This window comes from Globicephala melas, chromosome 5 (assembly GCF_963455315.2).
Source record: "Globicephala melas chromosome 5, mGloMel1.2, whole genome shotgun sequence".
Classification (NCBI taxonomy): domain Eukaryota; kingdom Metazoa; phylum Chordata; class Mammalia; order Artiodactyla; family Delphinidae; genus Globicephala; species Globicephala melas.
In genome coordinates this window covers 126,453,139-126,475,459 of record NC_083318.1, presented here as the reverse complement: position 1 = coordinate 126,475,459, position 22,321 = coordinate 126,453,139, and the positions used below count along the sequence as shown (strand labels likewise).

The window sequence follows — 22,321 nt, the reverse complement described above, 5'->3', positions numbered from 1 at the left end:
GGGCCTGTCACGGCATGTCCAGGGGACAGTGAGTAGACGATAGCATAGTGTTTAAGAGCACAGACTCTGGAGCCAGACTGCCTGGCTTTAGGGTTGCCCTTAATTTGCTGTGTGACCTTGGACCGCTTTCTTAACCTCTCTTTGCCTCAGCTAGAGTAAAAGTGTGGTACTAATCATGCCTAAATCATAAGGCTGTTGTAAGGATTTGAGAATAGAGCCTTCAATAGGGACGGCACAAGTTAAATGGTAAATAAAGATCACTGAGTTAGATGATAATGGCAGGGATGTGGGTGAACGTAAAAAACAAGGTTGTAAAGAAGATTGGAGTGAGCTCATGCAGGGACTGGACTGTCAGGAATGCATAGAGTTTGCAGGGAAGAGTTAGGGAAGCTTTATAAGCAAGAAAATATGATCAGAGTAGTGTATTTGGAAAAATAATCCAGCAGAATAGGCTGAAAAAGAGACTGAAGACAGAGAGACTGGTTAGGAGACTTGGAATTGTCCAGACTTGAGGGGTTCAAGACCAGGACTCAAATGCTGGAGCGTGGGTTTGGATTAAGGGACAGACCTTGGAAACATTTCCAAGGGAACAGTTCTTAGGGTCTGGGGGCTGACAGGGACAGCAGAGCCAGAGGGCCATGCGTGAGTAAGTGGGAGAATGCAGACATGCAGGAATAGTGAGGATGAGCTGGTAATGTGCGCAAGCAGATGAAATCCATGTTGCCTGTCTTGAATTTAAAGATAAGAACAAGCTTTGCGGCAGTGAAGATGCATATCTGCTTTCTCCAAGAGCAGTCAGGCCTGGATCTAGAAATTGAAGGAGCATTGTGCTATGCAAGCCAGTGAGGGCATTAGGAAGAGAGTAGACAAAGCAAACATTACAGTAACTTTCTTTTGCATTTCTGTAAGAGAAAGTGTGAGTCCAAGAGAGTGAAAACGTGTTCCTAATCCAGTTGACTCACTTGAAACATGGGCACTAGTCGAGCTCCCTGGCCTGTCAAGTGCCATTTCACAGCTCAAGTGCCAGGCAGAGCTGGAGGAGATGTGCCACGTGTTTATAAATGCAGGGCTTCTGGATCTGCAGTTGCACATCATTGCAAACAGGCTTTATTCTCCTGAGGGAGAAATAGCCTTTCAAGTATGCTAATTAACCTTATCCAGTTCTAACCATGCCTTTAATGTGAATCCCGTCAGCACACACGCACACATACATACGTACCACATACGTACCACACACACATACATACACACACAATTTATATTATTTATATGCTTTTCTTAAAAGTTGTTCCTTGTCAACCATTAGAATATATGCCTTTTCTCTTCCACTACACTTTAATCACCTGTGGGTAAGTAGCAGACCTGTTGGTTTTAATCCTTCGCAGTTTTTGCTGTTGTTCATTTATGTATTGATTCCACTTTACTCATTCATTCATTCATTTATTCATTCCAGACACTGTATTAGTGGCTATGGTGAAGAATAAGACATAGTTCCTGCCCTCAGGGAGCTTACTCTCTAGCTGGGGAAGAAAAGACACAAATACATGCAGTAGAGGCAATAATCTAGTCATTTGGAAAATTACGGGAACATGGGAAAAAGACTTTAATCTGGATTATGTGGAAGAGGAAGCGGGGAGAGATAGTTCAGGGGGGAGTTGTGGAGCAGCTGACTCCTGGGCTGCATCTTTTTTTTTTTTTTTAACATCTTTATTGGAGTATAATTGCTTTACAATGGTGTGTTAGTTTCTGCTTTATAAAAAAGTGAATCAGATATATGTATACATATATCCCCATATCTCCTCCCTCTTGCATCTCCCTCCACCCGCCCTATCCCACCCCTCTAGGTGGTCACAGAGCACCGAGCTGATCTCCCTGTGCTATGCGGCTGCTTCCCACTAGCTATCTATTTTAAATTTAGGAATGTATATATAATTCCATGCCACTCTCTCACTTCGTCCCAACTTACCCTTCCCCTCCCTGTGTCCTCAAGTCCATTCTCTGCGTCTGCGTCTTTATTCCTCTCCTGCCCCTAGGTTCTTCAGAACCACTTTTTTTTTTTAGATTCCATATATATGTGTTAGCATACGGTACTTGTTTTTCTCTTTCTGACTTACTTCACTCTGTATGACAGACTCTAGGTCCATCCACCTTACTACAAATAACTCAATTTCGTTTCTTTTTATGGCTGAGTAATATTCCATTGTATATATGTGCCACATCTTTTTTATCCATTCATCTGTTGATGGACACTTAGGTTGCTTCCATGTCCTGGCTATTGTAAATAGATCTGCAATGAACATTGTGTTAGATGACTTTTTGAATTATGGTTTTCTCAGGGGATATGCCCAGTAGTGGGATTGCTGGGTCGTATGGTAGTTCTATTTGTAGTTTTTAAAGGAACCTCCATACTGTTCTCCATAGTGGCTGTATCAATTTACATTCCCACCAACAGTGTATGAGGGTTCCCTTTTCTCCACACCCTCTCCAGCATTTATTGTAGAGCAATGCAAATCAAAACTACAATGAGGTATCACTTCACACCAGTCAGACTGGGCTGCATCTTAATGAGTGGTGGTTACTAGGTGAATAGGAAGAATGGTAGAGAAGTGAGGTGAGGACAGGCTGTGAATAGATAGCCCCATTCACAGGGGAAATGAGCCAGTTTTGTATTCACTGTAGCATAAAGAGAAAAGCAGAGGGTGGTGACAGATGAGGCTGTGCGGCAGGCAGAGACCACTGGAGGGACCTGTATGTGGTGCTTAGAAGATTGGACTACACTCAGTGGTCAAAGAAGAATGACATCCTTGAAAGGGTTTATGCAGAGCTGTGATCAGATAAGATTTCAGTCCTCGGTGGCAGTGGGAGTACGAATTTAAGGCGGACGAGGCATTTGGTGGTTAGTCCAGGTGGGAGACTTTGAGGACATGAACCAGGACAGTATTGTAGGAATGGAGACAAGGGGGCGAAATCAAGAACCATTTGTGATGTAAAGTCAGCAGGACCCATTATAACCACAGAGGAGGGAGAGGAAGGCCCTAGGATGAGATGATTCTTATGTATCTGCCTTATATGACCGGGTGACCGATTTCACAGTCTACTTAGGCAGTACAGGAAGAGACAGAATATAGGGAGTTCATTTTTGCTTTTATCTTCAACACATTGAAATCTTTAATGTGCTCGGACAGATTTTGAGTTAAATCTAATTAATGGTTCGCAGAGATGTCTGGATGACTAGAAGTATTTCAACATCAATATTCAACATTAACCATATCTCCTCTTGGAAGCAGAGGTGACTCTGCTTTTCCTACAAAACCCTCTGCAGTCATCTGTCATAACTCTTTCACTGGGTTGTCATCCTTGAATTTTTCTTTTTTAACTCTGTAGTCTCAGACCAGTGTTTGGTCTGTAACCTATCCATAAGTGTGAGTGAATGAGTGAAGAAGTGAGTGGATAGATTATTTTTTAAAGTAATGTTATTATTTGATTATTGGGAAAAGTTTATATTTGGCTTGTTGTCATTCTGATTCTTCTGTTTTAACTCCTAGCACCTTCTACCAGAAGAGTCGCAAGCAGCGGGACATCCACAGGAGCAGTGGCATCAGCCAACTCAGCCGAAAGGCAGCCCCAGCCCAGTGATGAGGACACTTTGGTGCAAAGGGCCGAGCACATTCCCGCAGGGAAACGAACTCCGATGTGTGCCCACTGCAACCAGGTCATCAGGTTGGTTTTTTGATTTTAATTTTTTCTTGAAAGGACTTAATACCAATATGGATTTTTTTTAATATTCTGGAAGATTAGAAATTTTATTAGTGAAAATATTCTTGCTGTATTTCTATATAATAGTATTGAAGTAGACACATATGAATATATGTACATTTGTTAGAATCTATTTTAATAAAAAGTAATTCTGGGCTCTGTGATAATAAAACTAAAAATACCAATCTAGTCAGTTATTAATTCCTATCAGAACTAAGGGAAAATAATGATTAATGTGGCTTTTCAGAGAATAATCAAATATTAAGACTCAAAGGGACCCCAAAGAACTCCATTATTTCACAAATTGTAAAAGTGAGGACTTTCATTTAGATGAAAAATAACTAATGATGTAAAATAAAGAACTTTGAGTCCTTGAGAAAAGAAGATTGGATTTTTGAATACCTAAGCTCTAAAAGATATAATTACCTTCAGATCTATTCATAAATGCTTTACATTTTAGATTAGGTCATAATCTGCTTCTTTAAAATATTTTTTATCCCAATGTATTTTATTGTTTCTTTAATTCTGATAAGCAGAAAAGGCTAAAAGTAAGCTCTTAAGTGAGTGTATTACACTGGCACTTATAAACCTCAGCGTTTCTGAACAAGTGACTTTTAAAACGTTATGGGGGTGGGGGCTTCCCTGGTGGCACAGTGGTTGAGAATCTGCCTGCTAATGCAGGGGACACGGGTTTGAGCCCTGGTCTGGGAGGATCCCACATGCCGCGGAGCAACTAGGCCCGTGAGCCACAACTACTGAGCCTGCACGTCTGGAGCCAGTGCTCCGCAACAAGAGAGGCCGCGATAGTGAGAGGCCCGCGCACCGCGATGTAGAGTGGCCCCCGCTTGCCACAACTGGAGAAAGCCCTCGCACAGAAACGAAGACCCAACACAGCAAAAATAAATTAATAAACTCCTACCCCCAACATCTAAAAAAAAAAAAAGAAGAATGTTATGAGGCTTAGGTGTGAATGTTAATGCAGGGATCCCACCAGAGGACCCTGTTGCCTCTGTGAGTTTTCTTGTTGGCAGTAACAGATGATTACTTGAAATGACTGCTCAAGCTCTCTCATCATTTTTAATTTACCTTGTTTTGTAATAGTTGAAACAACAGCGCCTCTAAAGCTGAAAAAGGTTAAGACTTACTTGCATTTTCCCCTCCTCTCTTACATAATTATTGCTTAGGATAATGTTTCTAGTTACTACTTAAAATGGAGCACAGGGAGTCTCAATACCTTATTTAAGAACCAAATATAAATATTCTTCTCCTTAATTCACTATTAAATAATAAATGTGTCAAGAGCACAGCACAGAGTACATGATTTTTTGAAAAATAGCTTTTGCCTTTTAAAGGTAGTCTGCGTTCATTGTGACATTTCCAAAATATGGAAAAACAGAAAGCGAAAATAAAAGTTCATCCATAATTCCACATCCCAAGGTAACCACTATTAGTATTTTAGTTCACACTTTTAAAACACACACACATAAGGACAGATGTTGTTTTACAGAAGTGAAATCATGATATTTTGTAAGCTGTTATTTTTCCCTTAGTTTGTATTTTCCACAGTGAGCACCTGCTGTATAAGAATTAGCCAGCAGCAGTGGGAGGGGTAATAATGGTTTATGGGGAGAAGCAGAAACTCAGTAGAAGTTTCCAGAGTCTAGCACAGTATCCGACACACAAAAGCCATTCGGTGAGTGTTTGACCTGAACAGATCATACATGACTCTAGACCCACTCACCCTTCAGATCATAGTATCAATTTGGTTAGAGACATTTTTTTTAAAGTACTACTATAGGGTCTTAACAGAAATATTGAAACTATTATAGAATCTAGTGTGATACTGCTTTGTCTCAATAAATAAAGCAATGTTTTTAATTGCTAACTCTATATTGGGTTATGTTTTTAAGGTTAATATTAATAAAAATAAGTTTTGACTTGTAACATTGTTTCTGTAAGTTATGGTGCTTCGGTTATGTAGACTGGTATGTGGGGATTCTTTAGTCTGGAGAAAAACACCCTTTATGGAGACAGGAGTCACTGCTGTTTGTGTCCTGTTGTAATAAGCAAGTGATTACTGGATGGATTAACAAAATGTCAAGCCATATCAGTTTCTGATTCTTGCTGTCTGATTATAAAATTCTGTGATATCCTGCTGTCACCACTGCCAGCACATCTGAAAAACTTAGTATGGAGAATATCTGAAGATCAAAATAGAAATTACATTCCCCACCCCTAACTGCCATGGTTTCAGTTTTCAATGCTAGCCTAGGATATAATTTTAATGCACAGTCTTCTGCCAAGTAACATAAATATTACGTTAAAAACACGAATAGCCACTACTTATTGCCTCCTCATCTGTTAAATTTTGTACTACTCTGGATTATCTCAGCACTTGTTATCAGCTAAGCATTGGAGCTTCATTTACTGGGGAAGTTAACAGGAACAGGTATTAGCTCATGTCAAGATCCCATAACAGTAATTAACATAGCACATTTGCTTGGTGCTCAAATGCTAAAGCAGCTTGAATAGATTGTGGTCAGTTCAGAGAGCTAGTCAAAGCATAATTCTAGTTCTTGGCCTCAGTGTCAGTATCACTTACCAAAGCAAGGAGGCGTTAGGTCAAGTGACATTCTCTTGGACACCTGTTTTAAAAACAAGCTGCAGTTGTAGGCTTGATACTTTCAGTACAGAATATTGTAACCTGGCAGAACCTGAGAAGTTTAAGATTATTTTATAATTTATATTGTTGTTTGGTTTTCCACAGTGTAATTTACATTATTTGTTTATAATTTATATTGTTTTATATTTATTTTCTAAATGTTTAAAATTTTCAAAAATATTTTTAAGTAAAGGCAAACTAAGACAAATTTTATGTTTTATTTTATTTTTTTTGTAGAAAAGTTCATTGTTTTTGGAAAATCTCAGAAACCTGGGTCACTGAATGTTGGTACTGAACTGATTATCTCTTATTGAACATATTTTTAGCTTAAAACTCCATAGATCATTTTATTTTCATCTAATGTTTATAATTCTTTGGTTTATTTGAATCTTGAAAAGATGATGGATGTTTTGCCTAAATTGTATTATTTAGGCAATACTTTGATTAGTCAGTTGCCTTTTACAGATGGATAGAACGTTACATTTTAGGAAATCCTACTGAAGCTCTGATTAAATTGCTCTAGAACATTTCCAATCCATTTATGATAGAAGTGCCATTTCCTCAACTCATACTCATGAACAGATTGACTGTTTGGAGTGCTGCTATAATAGGGAAACAGAAAATCAGGCTACTAATATAGCCAAAGCCATATTTAGTTTCTCTGGTAGAACGGGCTTATGAAAACACTAGCTTATTTCTGAACTGTTACATCTAGTGGCATTAAAATCCACTTGTATTACATAAAGTTAAATGGACCATTCACATTTAGCTTCTTAGCATTTTGGTGAAAGAAGTAAGGGATTCATGGTGCTTGATTTCTTCTTTGATATGAAATGCTTAAAAAAAAAAATAGCCACAATGCTATTATCCTGTCTTTGCCTACAGTCCAGCACCAGAACAATCACAAACTCATTGTTTATTCCAGCGACAGAGAAAATTTTAACATTATTGATTTATTTCCTGCTCACTTATTTTCAAACTTTTCTCATAAGGAGGGCCATCTCAGTAACCCCAGGAAGAAGCCAGCAGAGTTTTTTTGCCTGTCTCACCATCCAGTTCTATCTCTGAGCACTCCATTATTAATAGGTTTTATTTATTTTCCCTTCTGGTTAAGATTTTACTTGAAAATAAAAGGCTTCTTGTCTTAATGTGTTAGTCCTTCCATTTAAAGAAATAACCAAAGACATAGACCAAGATTTATGAGCAATGCATAGACCAAGAGTTCAGATCTACTGTAGTGAAAAATTGGAAAGAACAAAATGTTCAGCATCTATATGATGTAATATTATGGTGCCATTAAGATGCTGTTTTGGATAATAATTGTTTAATGTATTCTTAGCATATGCCAAATACTGTGCTAAGAATTTTAACTGGCTTCTCATTAAATTCTTATAACCTTGTAAGACAGTTATTATAATTGCCTGATTTCACAGATGAGAAAACTGAGGCACAGAAAAGTTACATATTTGCTGAAGTTACCTAGATAGTAAACGGTAAAACCTGCATTTGAGCTCAGATCTAACTTTAAATTATATTCATGCTTTTAACTTCCACTACTTAGGAAGAAGTTATAGTATTAAGATAGAAAAAGGACTATAGAACTCTAAATAAAATATGATTCTAACTTTGTGTAAAGAAAATACATACCAAGATATATAAATATATAATATATATAAATATTGTGACTCTATATATATGTAATCATATATACTACTATATTAAATCAGGAGAAAAAAACAGCTTAAGCAGACCTGTCATAACTTGAGTGTGGCAAGGTACTCTTCTTCATAATGTTAGAGTGGGTAAGTGAGAAAGGAGAAAGTAATAGATAGGCCAAACAGTTACAGGTTCTTTCCTCCCCACCGAATGACTTTGTACCCCATACATGCATTCCTAGACTCATAGAGATGACCGAGGGGATGAGAGGTTTACATTTCCAGTTTCTCGTCTAACTATAGATGAGACTATAGGATGACTATATTTCTATTTCTCATAGAAATATAGCCATCCTATAAGCAGTGCTCATTGAGTATTTTATGTGCCACCTCCTTTAAATACCAGTGATACAGAAATCAAAGACATATTTACTCCCTTCCCTTAAGGAAGTTACTGTTATAGACTGAATTGTGTCCCCCCAAAATTCATGTTGAAATCCTAACCCCTAATATCTCACTGTGACTGTAACCGGAGATAGGGTCCTTAAGAAGTAAAGTGAGGTCATTAGGATGGGCTCTAATCCAGTATGACTGGTGTCCTTTTAAGAAGAGATTAGGACACACACACATACAGAGGGAAGACCAGGTGAAGGTGACCATCTACAAGCCAAAGAGAGAGGCCTTAGAAGAGTTTAACCCTGCCAACATCTTGGCCTTAGACTTCTAACCTCCAAAACTGTGAAAAAGTTAATTCCTGTTGTTTAAGCCATCCCATCTGTGGCACTTTGTTAAGGCAGTTCTAGCAAATTAATAGTTACACTCTAGTAAAAACTACAGACAAGCAAATCAACAGCCATATCAATGTGGTAAGTCTAATAAAGATACCTCCAGAATCCTGTTGGTGCAAAGAGGAGAGATGGGGATTATCTAGCTTCAACAACCAATTACTTTTATTTGAAAGAAATTGCAAGCAATAAAGTTCAATAGTCTACTCATAAAATGATACTTTTATACAACAAATATCCATCAAAAACTTACAAAGTATTAGCTAATGCTAAGGTGGGTAATCATATTGCAATACATAAACATATCAAACCAACACGTTGTGCACCTTACATTTACACAGTGTTATATGTCAATTACATCTCAATTTTTTTAATATATTAAAAAAAGAAAACAAGTGCAAGTTGCCATACTAGCACCATAGTATATAAATGTTAAGAGGCAGTCCCTGGTTTCATGTATTTTATCACCTGATAAGGAAGCCAGAGACCTGAAATAGATAACCATAATGCAGTAATGTAAGTGTCATGAGCAGTACATAGTACCCTGGTAATATAAGTAATATATATGTACTGCCCTTATAGCCATAGTAAGGAGTCCTGAATCATGGCACTGAGGAAAAGTCATGAGATATCTATAGGGCTCTAAATTGTCATAGTTGTAAAGTTCAAAAATTAATCCTGCCTCAGGAACATCTTTAATAATGGGAATTCATTTTGGTGATTTCAAAACTTACATACATATGGATCTGGTATAATATGTCACATCTTCTGCTTCACTGATCCCTGTAGCCAACTATCAGATTCCATATTTATTTTTGAGCATGTGAGTTATTTTTTATGTGGCTTTGTTTTTAACTTTTGTTAATTAACTTATTTTGATTTTTTTTAACTTTCTTGTTAACTTCTTTTGATGCACTTAACTTCTGGTTAAATAAAACATTTTAACCTGTAGTGGCTGGGCCCTGGAGGATTCTAGCTTTCCAGTTCATGATCCACATCATCTCAGAGAAGTTGCCTAACTTCTCTGATGTTTTCTCCATCTATTTATAGAGTTAAGTTCTATCAGTGAGGGTTACTGTTAAGAATTAAATAACAAAGGGAAGCAAGAAGTAAGCCTTTGAATCAACAGTGCTGTATGTTACCTTTGAAAGTTAAGGGAGTAAATCCTGAGAGTTCTCATCACCAGGAAAAATTTTTTTTCTATTTCTTTAATTTTGTACCTGTATGAGAATGGTGGATGTTCAATAAACCTATTGTGGTAGTCAAAGAAAAAAAGAAGTAAGCGTTTGATTTTCAACCTAAATCCCTATTAGCTGTGCCTGTTGAAATTTGCAGTTCTTTTCACCTTTCTGACTAAGCTCTTCTTTTTCTCTGAATTATTCCCTTAGCATCCTTCCCTACCTTTCCTTCCATTATTAATAATTTTTTTTTTTGGCATCAGTCTCACAGAAAATGAACAGGGTGAAAAGTTCCGCGCCATAGCTCTGCTCTCTCAGCCAATCAGTGCTTCAGCTGTCTCCCCTTCCTTCACTTGTCCGTCAGCAGGGATTCAGGGGGCTTCATGGATGCAGAGAGCTCTGAGAGGGAGCTGAATGCTTCATTCCACTGTGCAGTTACGCAAGCCTGCCTTCCAGTTCCCAGACGGAAACCCAATCCTACCTGGGATAAGAAGAACGTATTCTGTTCATCCTGTGTTAATGAATTTGTTAAATTAGTCTCTGCTGACACAGACAAGACAGGACTCTGTTATGTATAGATTTTATTGTTTATACATAACTTCAGTGGCATTGATGGGGAAGATGCTCTTTCAGTTCAGCCGAGGAGTATCTGCACAGAGCCTGTTTATGTAGGAAAGGAAGGCTGGCAGGAGCACAGGTCACTGTCAACTCACTTTTTTACTTTTTTTTTTTTTTTTTTTTTTTTGCGGTACACGGGCCTCTCACTGTTGTGGCCTCTCCTGCTGCGGAGCACAGGCCCCGGACACGCAGGCTCAGCGGCCATGGCTCATGGGCCCAGCCGCTGCGCGGCATGTGGGATCCTCCCGGACCGGTGCACGAACCCGTGTCCCCTGCATCGGCAGGCGGACTCTCAACCACTGTGCCACCAGGGAAGCCCTCAAATCACTTTTTAAAGGTGCAGAGGGAATTTCTTTACTGTCGTTAAGATTGTTCACTATTCAAATTTGACAAAGAAACTTAAGTAAATACCTTAAAATACCCTTTCAGTGGGTCATTTATTTATTTATATATAGTGGACTCTATCCCAGAAAGCTTTCAAAAAGACTTTTTAAGACTATATGAAATATAAGAAAACCTTCTAAATTACAAAAGGGAGCAAAAGAAGAATGAAAATCATGGATGGGACTATTAAAAATGAAGCCTGGAGAAAAATTTGTCATTGTGTCTGGACAGTAATGACATATATACTTGCCTTTGGTTAGACTGAATTTGGCTGTAAGCCTTCTAGCAGCTGACAAAACAAAGAAAATTAATTTTGCAAATTACTGTTCAGTGAGATAAAAAAATAAAATCTCTTGTCCAGAAAAAGCAAAACCGTTCTTGTTACAAAAACCTGAAAGGAACTTCTCCAAGGAATCCATGTAAAAACGGCCATGTGTGATCTAACGAACAGCACTCTCAACAGGAACTTCCAGAAAGAGCAGGGGTGGGTTTCGTGGAGCTGTTTCCTTTCACAAGTGTCAGTGCAGACTGATGGTGTCACACTTAGCACCCATCATTAAAGGAATTATCCTGTGGGAAGGGGCAGGCCCAGTCTGCTCCGATTCACAGAACAGGGTTCTCTGAGTTGATCTCAACACATATTTTAGAAATTCTAGAAAATGCAGTCAGCTGTTCTTAAATGTCTTTTTTTTTTCTCAGATGAAGTTTGTTAAATATTTGGTAGCACTGATGGGCATGTTTCAGGAGGAAAACTCTTTCTTCCAAGTGCATACTAACACTTCTGCTTTAACAGAAAGTGGAAATTGAGATTGAATTGACTTCTTTTGCAAACTGAAGAGTCAATAAGGATACCGGCCTCAGGGGCTATCCACCCTTCTGGATGAGCTGAAGATGTGCCCTGATAAATTCACCCTCGTAAATAGTTTAGAACCTGCTTTAATGTCCAGGCAAATCATAGCATAAAACCCTAAAGTTCTACCATACTCTAAATTTACACAGTAAATTTAGCCTGGCAGATCTTTCAGGCCTACATAACGAGCTACCTACCTGGTGGAAGAGCTAAGTGCTCTCCTAAAACTTTGTCTGTCTTTGAGCATTGTGACTCTTTGGCTTATCTTTGAAAGTAAACTACTTGCCAGGTATACACTGAGAAAATGAAATGAACTCTTGAGTAGGACTGTAGTTTATAAACCAGTTACAAGTTGAGGGGCAGCCTACCAAAATATTTGGTTACAGAATAAGTGATCTGTAGCCCTTTTTTTTTCCTGGCAGGAATTAGTTAACAAAGGCATTCCTTGTTAGTGGTAACAAGAATGGTACCCTAAAGTTTAAAAATAATAATAATAATAAACTACTTTTCTCAAATGTTAAGAGAGTTGCATGCACTAGCTTATACAAAATGGCATCATATTAGTAATAAGAAACAAGTTAACAAAAAGTAGGTAAAAAATACCCTCTTATTCCCACAGAACACATTTTAATCATTCATCAAGGGCCTTTCTACTTACCTGACTCTTGCAGAGTCAGGTAAGTGCTGGTTCTGAGAAAATGACAGTGTATTTGCAAAGAATTTCCCAATGGAAGATAGTTACTGAATATCAAGGTTTCTGTTATTGTCAGAGGCTAAAAAATGTTTCGGCTTTGTGATGCTCGTTACTGTGACTTTTCCCACTAATAATCTATCTAAAAGTCAGATATCCTATGCTTACTAAGAATTAGATACCCTGTGGTTACTCAGTGATGATAATTGATGGTAGTGTGATCAGAGACAGAATATCATTTGACTAGAGCAGTGTAATAGGAATCAGGAAATTCAGCTTCTGGCCTTCATTCAATCAGTGATTTTATGATATATGTCATACCTTGTGAACGTTCTGTATCTCAGCTTCTCCATCTGTTAAACTGGGTTCATAATAACTGCCCTGGTCTGTCTCACAGGAATGTTGCATGGACAAATTAGATAACTGTAAAAGTGGCTTGGAGGTAAAGCCACTCTATGAATAAAAATTAGTGTGATGTAGCTACTGAAAAGCATGTTGCAGAGGCTAGAAAGGTTAATCTCCGCAGGCTTCATGACTAGATAAATCTTCATAATGGATTCCTGTCAAGCAAACCAAACCCATCTTATCAGTTCATGGCTGTATAGTATTTAATGGAAAAAAATCACTTTACAAACATTTCTTACCTTGATACAAATGTACATTAAAAATCAGTCATGTTTGAATTAAATAAAACCTTTCTAAGTAGCTTCAAACCATCTCTAATACCCAGTTTATAATTTCTGTAGTCATTTTGGAGGGGGAGGATTTGGTGTGTTTAACAAAGTTGAGAAATAAGTATAAGAAACAATGTATGGGGAAGAGAAATTGACTAGAATGTTTTTTTCCAGTAATAATTGTTACTGTTTTTAAGACGCTGACATTACCAAATTGAGATTTTTTTTCCTTTTGTTTATTTTATGGAAATTTCGAACTCTCATTTCTGCCTAGCCCATATATATTTTTCCTGGTTACTTCATTTTCTGTCACAGTTAATATTCTCAGTCTCAGTCGTAATCATGACGCACTCACTCATTGCAGCTCAAAAACCCTAACTACCAAATCCCTTGAATACGGAAAACCAGGGGGCAGAGATGGCCTTTCTTGAAGGAATCCCTTCAGTGCTTATTCCTCTCTCCCGTCCTTTTCACTTCAACGAGCAGAGTTCCTATGTAAATTTCCAGCACCCCTGAGAAGGACAATTGAGCAAGTATTTAATTGTTTGGACATTGCGTACAAGAGGTCCTCTTCAGGCTAACTAGAAACCTCTTTCCTAAGCCAACTTGATCTCTTTTGTTTTGGCAGGGGACCATTCCTAGTGGCACTGGGGAAATCTTGGCACCCAGAAGAATTTAACTGTGCTCACTGCAAAAATACGATGGCCTACATTGGATTCGTAGAGGAGCAGGGAGCCCTGTATTGTGAGCTCTGCTATGAGAGATTCTTTGCCCCTGTATGTGGTCGATGCCAGAGGAAGATCCTTGGAGTAAGTATTGGAAACCTTTTCACTCCGAGTGAGTTTTCAAGCAGAACAATTTTTGGTATGAAACCCTTCTGTCATTTTTGCTCCCTATTTTCTTCTTGCTTGATCCCCTCTCTGCTTTCATCACTATTTATTTTTGCAAAACAAAACTAAATAGACCTCTGTAGAAGTCTGTCAGACTCATGGGGTTAAGTTGTCTTTGGTTTTGTCTTACTGAGTGCTGGCTTGTCTGGTGAAAGTCTAGCCACTGTGGGGAAAAAATAATTTACTGTGGGTGTGCTACCTCAACAGGAGCCTGTTTGCTCAGGAATGAAGAGGTCGCACAGGACCACACACATCTGAGTTCTCAGAATTGACACCTTCACTGTTTTAAATTAAATTCCATCGCTTTTATAAGAGCAGCACTTCCCCATCTGTCAGGGTTCAAGCTCAGGGCACAGATCTCATGAAATATATAAAACATGAGGCTTATTAATGATATATTTTTCTTGAATGCATGTAATGTTTAAAAATATAACCTCAGTTTTATGAGGTATAATGTGATAGAAAAATAATCAAGCCACACCTTTTTTTTTTTTAAACAAAAAGGGAGTAATTTAGGATTCAGGTACATAATAAATAATGATGAATTAGTGAATTTCCTACTCTGGAATACCCAATTTGCAGTTGTGAAGTAAGGATAAGGCATTTCCTGTGGGTGACCAGGAGTTGAAATTTTACTTTAGAAGCAGCCAAGGTACCTGGACTCATATGAAACTCATGCAAAATTTGGAAATTACATTGCTGAGTTCTAATATTCTCAATATGAAAATACAATAATGAAAGTGTAATTCATACCAATTGAGAAAAGCTAGTATGAATTACTGAGTAGCCTTAATTTTAGAATACATCTTTAAATGGGTCTAAAACTTTGAAGACACTTTAAAATTATAAATATACTACTGGAATATTCCTATATTATTAATTTGTACAATATATGAAGAGGAAAAAAGGAGAATGATTCAGCCTGTACCTTTTCAAATGACAAATAATTAATAAGTAGAATACATTAATACTCTTTTAGTGTATAAATGTATTCCATGAGTTCTAGAATGATTAATAAAGTTAAGTAAGAGTCTTAGCACTAAATGAGGTTCTAGGAAATGGAAATCTTAAACTCATTGCTTCAGACATGGGCCAGAACTTCACTAAAGGGACAGATTTTCTGGACTGTGTTTTAGTTGTTTGATAACCTGTTAAAGAAGGGATAGTAATCTGTCTCAAGGATAGAGAGTTGAATAGATACTAGAAGCCTTGGGAAATGATTTGGTTGAATGTCCACTTGTACATGTTCATGGTGATCTCTTTGGATATAAATAACTTCCATTTCTTCCCATAGCCCTTCAGTAGTGAAATATGGCATTTTCTATGGCCAATAACTTACCTATATCATCTTCTTTTTTTGTTGTCTTTTATTTTGACAATATTTATTATTAGAAAAGAAAATATTTCACTCTACAACAATTAGAAAATACAAAACATGTAAAGAATAAAATTAAAATGATCTATATATTTACCAGTCCCAGAGAGTTCCTCTTAACCTTAGGATGTGTTTTCTTCCAGTTTGCTCCTTATGAGTAATTCGTTTACAAAATTGTAACCATACTTTATGTATAGCATCCTCCTTTTTGTGATAAATGTTGTGGAAAGAGTAAATTCCTATAATGTTAACTATTCTTCAAAAATGATTTTTTTTTTTTTGCGGTACGCGGGCCTCTCACTGCTGTGGCCTCTCCCGTTGCGGAGCACAGGCTCCGGACGCGCAGGCTCAGCGGCCATGGCTCATGGGCCCATGTGGGATCTTCCCAGACCGGGGCATGAACCCGTGTCCCCTGCATCGGCAGGCGGACTCTCAACCACTGCGCCACCAGGGAAGCCCCAAAAATGATTTTTAATGACTCCACCTCGTCTGTCAATTCAAAGAAACAATTCCTTGCAAATCCAACTCCCCAGAACTTCTTTTACTAACTAAAATCTGGCCCAGGTCTTTGATGCTTGGTATATGTAACCATAGGATTATTGTTGACTAGAATCCATGCTTTATGGTTCAAATTTTAGACACTCATATGAATGTGTGCTTAGTACAGCCATAGCTGATTTCCAAGATCCTAACCATGTGTTAAACGTGATTGGGTTACACTGATTAAGTTGTTGCTTCCATCGTGCGACACAGTATAGGCTTGTTTTAGTTTTTAAGTGTTTTGCCATTCCTCCATGACATTTTCAAGATAATACTGTGAAATCTTTACAAGTTAATGTTTCCTGACACCCTTTCAGGGAAAGCAGAATGTAGGGTAGCAAACACTTATGAAATGCTTACTTGGATTCACCACATTTATAATGTTTAAATAACACTACTCATTCTTTAAGTAAGTTTATTGACGTGTATTTGTGAAAATGCGTATTTTATATGATGCATCAGTTTAGATGATTTGTGAGTCTGTCCTTAAATATCTCTAGTTCAGTAGATGAAAAGCTTAGGCAAAGACAAAGCATGTGTGTCTACTTTGGGTCAGTTTAAAAGGACTGTATTGGTACAGCTAGTAGAATAATCATCACCTTTCTTTACGTCCATTTCCTTTCTATAACAGGAAGTCATCAATGCTTTGAAACAAACTTGGCATGTTTCCTGTTTTGTGTGTGTGGCCTGTGGGAAACCCATTCGTAATAATGTCTTTCACTTGGAGGACGGCGAGCCCTACTGTGAGACTGGTAAGATCCTAAAGCCAGGAGTTTCTTAAGTTTTGAATGAAGACAAAACATTGTCCCTTATAGTGCTATAAAGCCGAAAGGAAATATTGGGCAAAATAGTTTTGCTGGATGTTCTAGGAGCACTTAATGTTACTTTAAATATATAGCAAAAAAAAAATACGTAAGATTTGCATGTGACTTGGTCAAAACATATTCCCAGCTTCATTAAGAGAAATGACCATGTAAGCAATTTAGAAAACTATTATTCTTGAATCCCGAATAACTTCTGGATATAAATCCTACCAAATCGTGTAGCTTAAAGCCACCCCTTACACTCCACTAGTGAACTTTCAGTGGTTATAAAAATGAGAAATATTCAACTTTTGAATATAGTAGTGATATGCTCTTGAAGACCACTGCTTTGACAACAAATTGGAAATCCTTTATTACTTTTACTGAATGGGAGGGTAATTGTGGTTTGGACTGCTCCCTTGGTTAAGATTATTTTTTTAAAAACAGGCTCTAAAGACCAGTCTACGACATTTGTCCTATTACCTAAACTGTGAACACTTCCTTTTCCTTCCCAAAGACTATAAGTGAGCTTTCTTAGCACTTATTTATTAATATTATCCTTATTTAGATATTAACAACTCCACATACATGTTTCAAAAAATAAAATATTTTTCCTTTTTTATGCCTCGACTCAGTACCCCTGCATTGCCACTCTGGGGTTTTATTGTTGTTCTACCTTGCAATTCAAAGGGTGGTGCTGGACAAAGGGAATAGTCCATAGTAGTCAAGTTAAAGAAGCAGTCAGCTTCTAATTTGAGGCCGGTCAACATGACTTGACGCTTCTTTGCCCAATCTAATTAGTAAATTCTAACAGTTCTACCCCCAGTGGATGTGGAATTCATTCATTTCTCTCACCTCCACTGTCCCCATTAACTCCAGTTCACCCTCACTCTTTGCCTGGGCATTATAATTGCCAGCCAAAATGGTTTACGTCTTCCCCCCTACCCTCAGATAGCCACAGTAGTACTTGTGTGAAGGTGAATCAGCTTGTGCTTGACACCCTTATGGCTTCCACTAGGGTAAAAACTATGCTCCTCCCTAGGTCCAGCTTTGCCAACCTCATCTCCTCCCCCTGATTTTCTGTCGCTGGATTCCAGCCATACCTGGCCCCTTGGTTGTTTCTGAACCTGCTGGATACTTCCGGCCTCAGGGCTTTTGTACTCGCTATTTCTTCTGACTGGAATGTCCTTCCCCAGCTTTTCTGAGGTGATTTCTGTCCCCCTTTTTTTCAAGTCACAGCACAACTGTTTTCTCCTCAGGGAAGCCTTTCCTAACCCTCCTCTAGAGTGTAGTGTTATACACCTCCCCCAACTATTCTCTATCGCATCACTCTTTCCTTTCCCTTATGGTCTTTGTCACAATCTGAAGTTGTTTATTATCATTTATTTTTAAAATATAATAAATGATGACATCCTGCTCCCAATGAGACTGTAAAGCCCATGAGGTGAACAACCCCGTCTGTCTTCTCCCCTGTGCCCCCAACCGGTGCCTAGAACAGCGCCTGGCGCACAGTGGGGCTCTGTGGTTGCGTGTTGAACAGCTGGCACTGAGGAGTATTGAGGATTGCTGGAAAGGTGACTCACGCCGCGGGTGGTAGCCTACTTTCTCCTCCAGCCCAGGTGGGATTGGAAGTGTCCAAAGTCACAGAGTGAACCATGAGTGAACACACATAGTAAGAGCAGCTGCAGAAAAGAAAAGAAAATTGCCAGGAAGTTCTAATTTAGTGATAATACAGAGACATCTTGTCAAAACTGCTTTCTTCAGAAGGAAGATATTAATATTTTATGACTCTAATCTGTGTCAAGTAAGAGGTGTTCTCTGGCTAAGGATTTTCAGCATGAAGTCATAAAATGGAAAAGAATAATACAGCAAAAGAAATAGTGGCTAATATTGTTGTGATACAGTCCAGCCAGAAACTCAGTCACAGCATTTCTTCATGGAGGTTTCCTGTGACTTGTTTTTCTTCCTTACCAAGTCAGATGTGCTATGAAATTTGCTAATATCAGGTATTTCTTCTTCATTTATGTTCATTAGTCTCATTGTTACTAGTTACTGGAAGTTCTCTTATATTTTATTGAAACAATCATGGCTATTGATAACATCAGAGAACAGTGTTCTTCTTCATGCATATTTGGGCATTTAAGAAGTTGGACAGAACTGAGGAGTATTATATGGAAAAATATAATAGAGGATGTTAAGTTGCGTATATAACGTTTACCAGGGGTAACCTGAAATATACTACGCGTGTATCTCAAGCCAAATTTTATGCCATCTGAAAATTTTCCAGTTACTAGTAGCTTTATCTTCATCATCTCATTTAATTCCCATTTTGTTGCTATTTTCTAAAACCTATCATTCTAAAGCTTTGGCATGTTTAACTTGTGTCTACCCCTACCCCTGCCCCAATACAGATTATTATGCCCTCTTTGGCACTATATGCCATGGATGTGAGTTTCCCATAGAAGCTGGTGACATGTTCCTGGAAGCTCTGGCCTACACCTGGCACGACACTTGCTTTGTATGCTCAGTAAGTAAACTCTTGTTTCCGAATTGAAGGAGCACAGTATGGCCGGTTCTAGCCTAAGCACTAAATGGGAATGACAGTTTTTATATCTTTCAGTGCTTTAAACCTAGAAATATTTTTACAGTGATTTTGAAAATTGTTTATTAAAATTTTCGGTACTTTTTGAAATTGTTTAGCAATTTCAAAAATAATGTGATGTTTATCCCTTTAGAGAAAATCCTATTTTTGATACATTTTTGTTTATAAGGAGAAGCTATATATTTCTTAAAACAATAAGAGCCTTTTACTTTTTTTAAACTATGTTTTATTGGAGTACTTTTAGTCATTTATGAAAACATAGGTACTTCTTAAAATAGAAGTAAACTGTTATAAAAATCTATTACTGACTTAACACTGGAAGTAAACGGTACGTTGATCCATTTCCTTCCTTAGTAATAGTCTATGAATGTTCTTTTCTTTTTGAGACTATAATAAACTTGTAGTAGTATATTTACCTCTTTCATTTGATATTTTAATATTTTTGGCTTTATTTTTAATGATGAGTATAGATTCAGAGATTAACGTGAACCTAAGATATATATTTTTTAAATTTAGAAGTAAATATCTAATAAAGTATTCTGTTCAGATGTTTGTTTTTTTTAATTATATTTAATATTTCTAATAGTTTTTAAAGCCATTGTAGGAAGGGTGAAAAGGCTTGTTAATTGAAGTCAAATAATTTCCTCAAACATTACCATTGAACCCTGTCTTGTTTACCTCATCCATCTCTTAGACTTCATAAAATCTATAAAAAGCCACAACTGTTAGCAGATTTGCCGCCTCCTATTCTCTGGTAGATCTGCTCAGGAGCATTAAAATTAACAAAGACAGTAGGAAAAATAAGACATAAGTGTGAATAGTTAACTGACGACATAACTTCCAGCAGCCAGATGTTGACTAGGGTTTTCATTTTAAGAAACAAAGAAATGAATTAAAAATAACTGTCAGGTATTCTGTGACTGTATAATAGGGGCTTGGGAATGGGTGGCAAAGCAACTGTGCTGGGTTTTTTGGTTTGTTTCTCTGAATGCTTTGTTTCTCTGCAACAAGAGGCAGATTTAAAACATTGACTAGAATCTGAGAAGAGAAATTATATTTAATGTGACCTATTTATGTGTTAATTTTTTCACTAGGGCCAAGTAGTCATTCCCAACAGAGACAAATAATGATCAGTGAGTTTAAATAAATCAGAATGCATTCCAGGAAAAAGTCATTCTTCATTGCTTTTGAAAGATTCCATGGAATATAATAGTAATCATGAAATGCTAGGGGGTCTGACACAACCAACTAAAGTGCTTTGTCGTGTTATCCATTGGGTAAAAAAATCATTTTCCCCTTGTTAGGCGTACTTGATAAAATAATGATATTCTCTCAAATAATGCTTCTTTTTCAGGTATGTTGTGAAAGTTTGGAAGGTCAGACCTTTTTCTCCAAGAAAGACAAGCCACTTTGCAAGAAACATGCTCACTCTGTGAATATTTGAAAGTCAACAGTCCAGGGGAAGAGAAGAAATTTGAAGAGAAAGAGGAGAATTTAAATCACCGATTAATTTTTAGATTTAATATTTATATGGAGTTTTGAAAAATAATAGTGGCCCTGAAGGGATAAATTCCAGGCTTCGAAAACCAAGTCTATGAGGAAACATCTGGTTTCATAAAGTAAAGAGACAGTTTGGCGTTTATTATTACTTTCTTTCCCGCATTTTCTGCCCATAAAATAACTTTTATAAAAGCCAGTTTCCTGGTTGACTATTAAATTCATCTTAGAATAAATCAGTGAAGAACTAAATTTTAGAATAAAAGCCTTCAACCTCTATGCTGAAATAATTATACCTTCTTTCCATACTAGGTAGTGGTGAGTAAATCTATAAAAGGCAATAAAAATGCCTTCACTTAATTAATAAGTGAGACATGGTGTTTTTTTTAAAAAAAATAGTGTTTATCTTTAAAACAGTAAATAGGAGTTTAAACAGAATTTTATCAATAGTAGGTGTCAGGGTTTTTTAAACTGTATACTTTTTTTTTTTTTTGTCTTTACAGTTGATCATTCCAGTAGGAAAGGCCAATGAGATTTTGATCAAAATGTGTCATGCCCAAAAGAGATGTTATATTTTTCTCTGATCCCCTCCACCCCAGAAAAGCTACCATATAGCTTATAAACTTTAAATTTTTGCCTTTTATTAAAATATGACCATTTCTACTCATTGTGTATGTTTCACCACCTGTATTAGTCAAACTATTTTTTTTCCCTTCCCCATGCTGAGGTAAAGACCTTGTTGAATAACTTTGGACTCTGAAAGTTTTCTCTGTCTTTAAAGAGAATAAAGAGAAAAGAATGCTGTTGGGAATTATGGTAAATCAGAGGATTAGATCAGAAAATTTTTTAAATTCTCCCTTTTTGGACAATGAATCAATTAGATCAGTTTCAGAGTTATACTACTGACTGATGAAGGTTTGAAATTTCTCTTTGCAGAATAATTTTTTTCTTTAGTTCTACATTGGAAAAATAAAAGATTGGCTTGGGGATGTGATAAAAATTTAGATTTTTTTTTCTTTTGGTAGTTCTTTCTCAGTAATAAATGAACCACTTCCAAATGTAATCATGAAGTTTGGAATTCACAGAGGTTTGATAGTATAGAGAGGAACGTGATTAATTATTCAGACCAGCCTTTCTTTGTTTTTTTCATTTTAGGGAAAAAATTATGTAGATACCACAGGAAGACAGAGAAGCAATTGTGGTAAAATTGTGGATCCTAGTGATATTTGAGAGAAGAGATTATGGCATTTGATAGTTGTTTTTTATTTCTTTGTTACCAAAATGGACAAAAGCCCATGATCACGTTGAGTTACCATTTAAGTTTGTTCGGGGAAGGGTGCTTTTATAGTTGAGACTGAGCC

General features: G+C 37.2%; 1 protein-coding gene across 10 annotated transcripts in view; it reads left to right on the top strand.

The window, feature by feature from the left end:
* Positions 1-21,975, top strand: part of PDLIM5 (PDZ and LIM domain 5) — a 211,962-nt gene extending 189,987 nt beyond the window's left edge. For all 10 annotated transcript variants that reach the window (XM_030865651.2, XM_060299779.1, XM_060299782.1 and 7 more), the window contains 5 exons: positions 3,546-3,720; positions 13,882-14,062; positions 16,690-16,810; positions 19,273-19,388; positions 20,818-21,975. In XM_030865651.2, coding sequence (XP_030721511.1) covers positions 3,546-3,720; positions 13,882-14,062; positions 16,690-16,810; positions 19,273-19,388; positions 20,818-20,907 — 683 coding nt within the window. In that variant the 3' untranslated portion in view covers positions 20,908-21,975. The remainder of the gene's footprint in view (positions 1-3,545; positions 3,721-13,881; positions 14,063-16,689; positions 16,811-19,272; positions 19,389-20,817) is intronic.
* Positions 21,976-22,321: the final 346 nt, after the last annotated feature.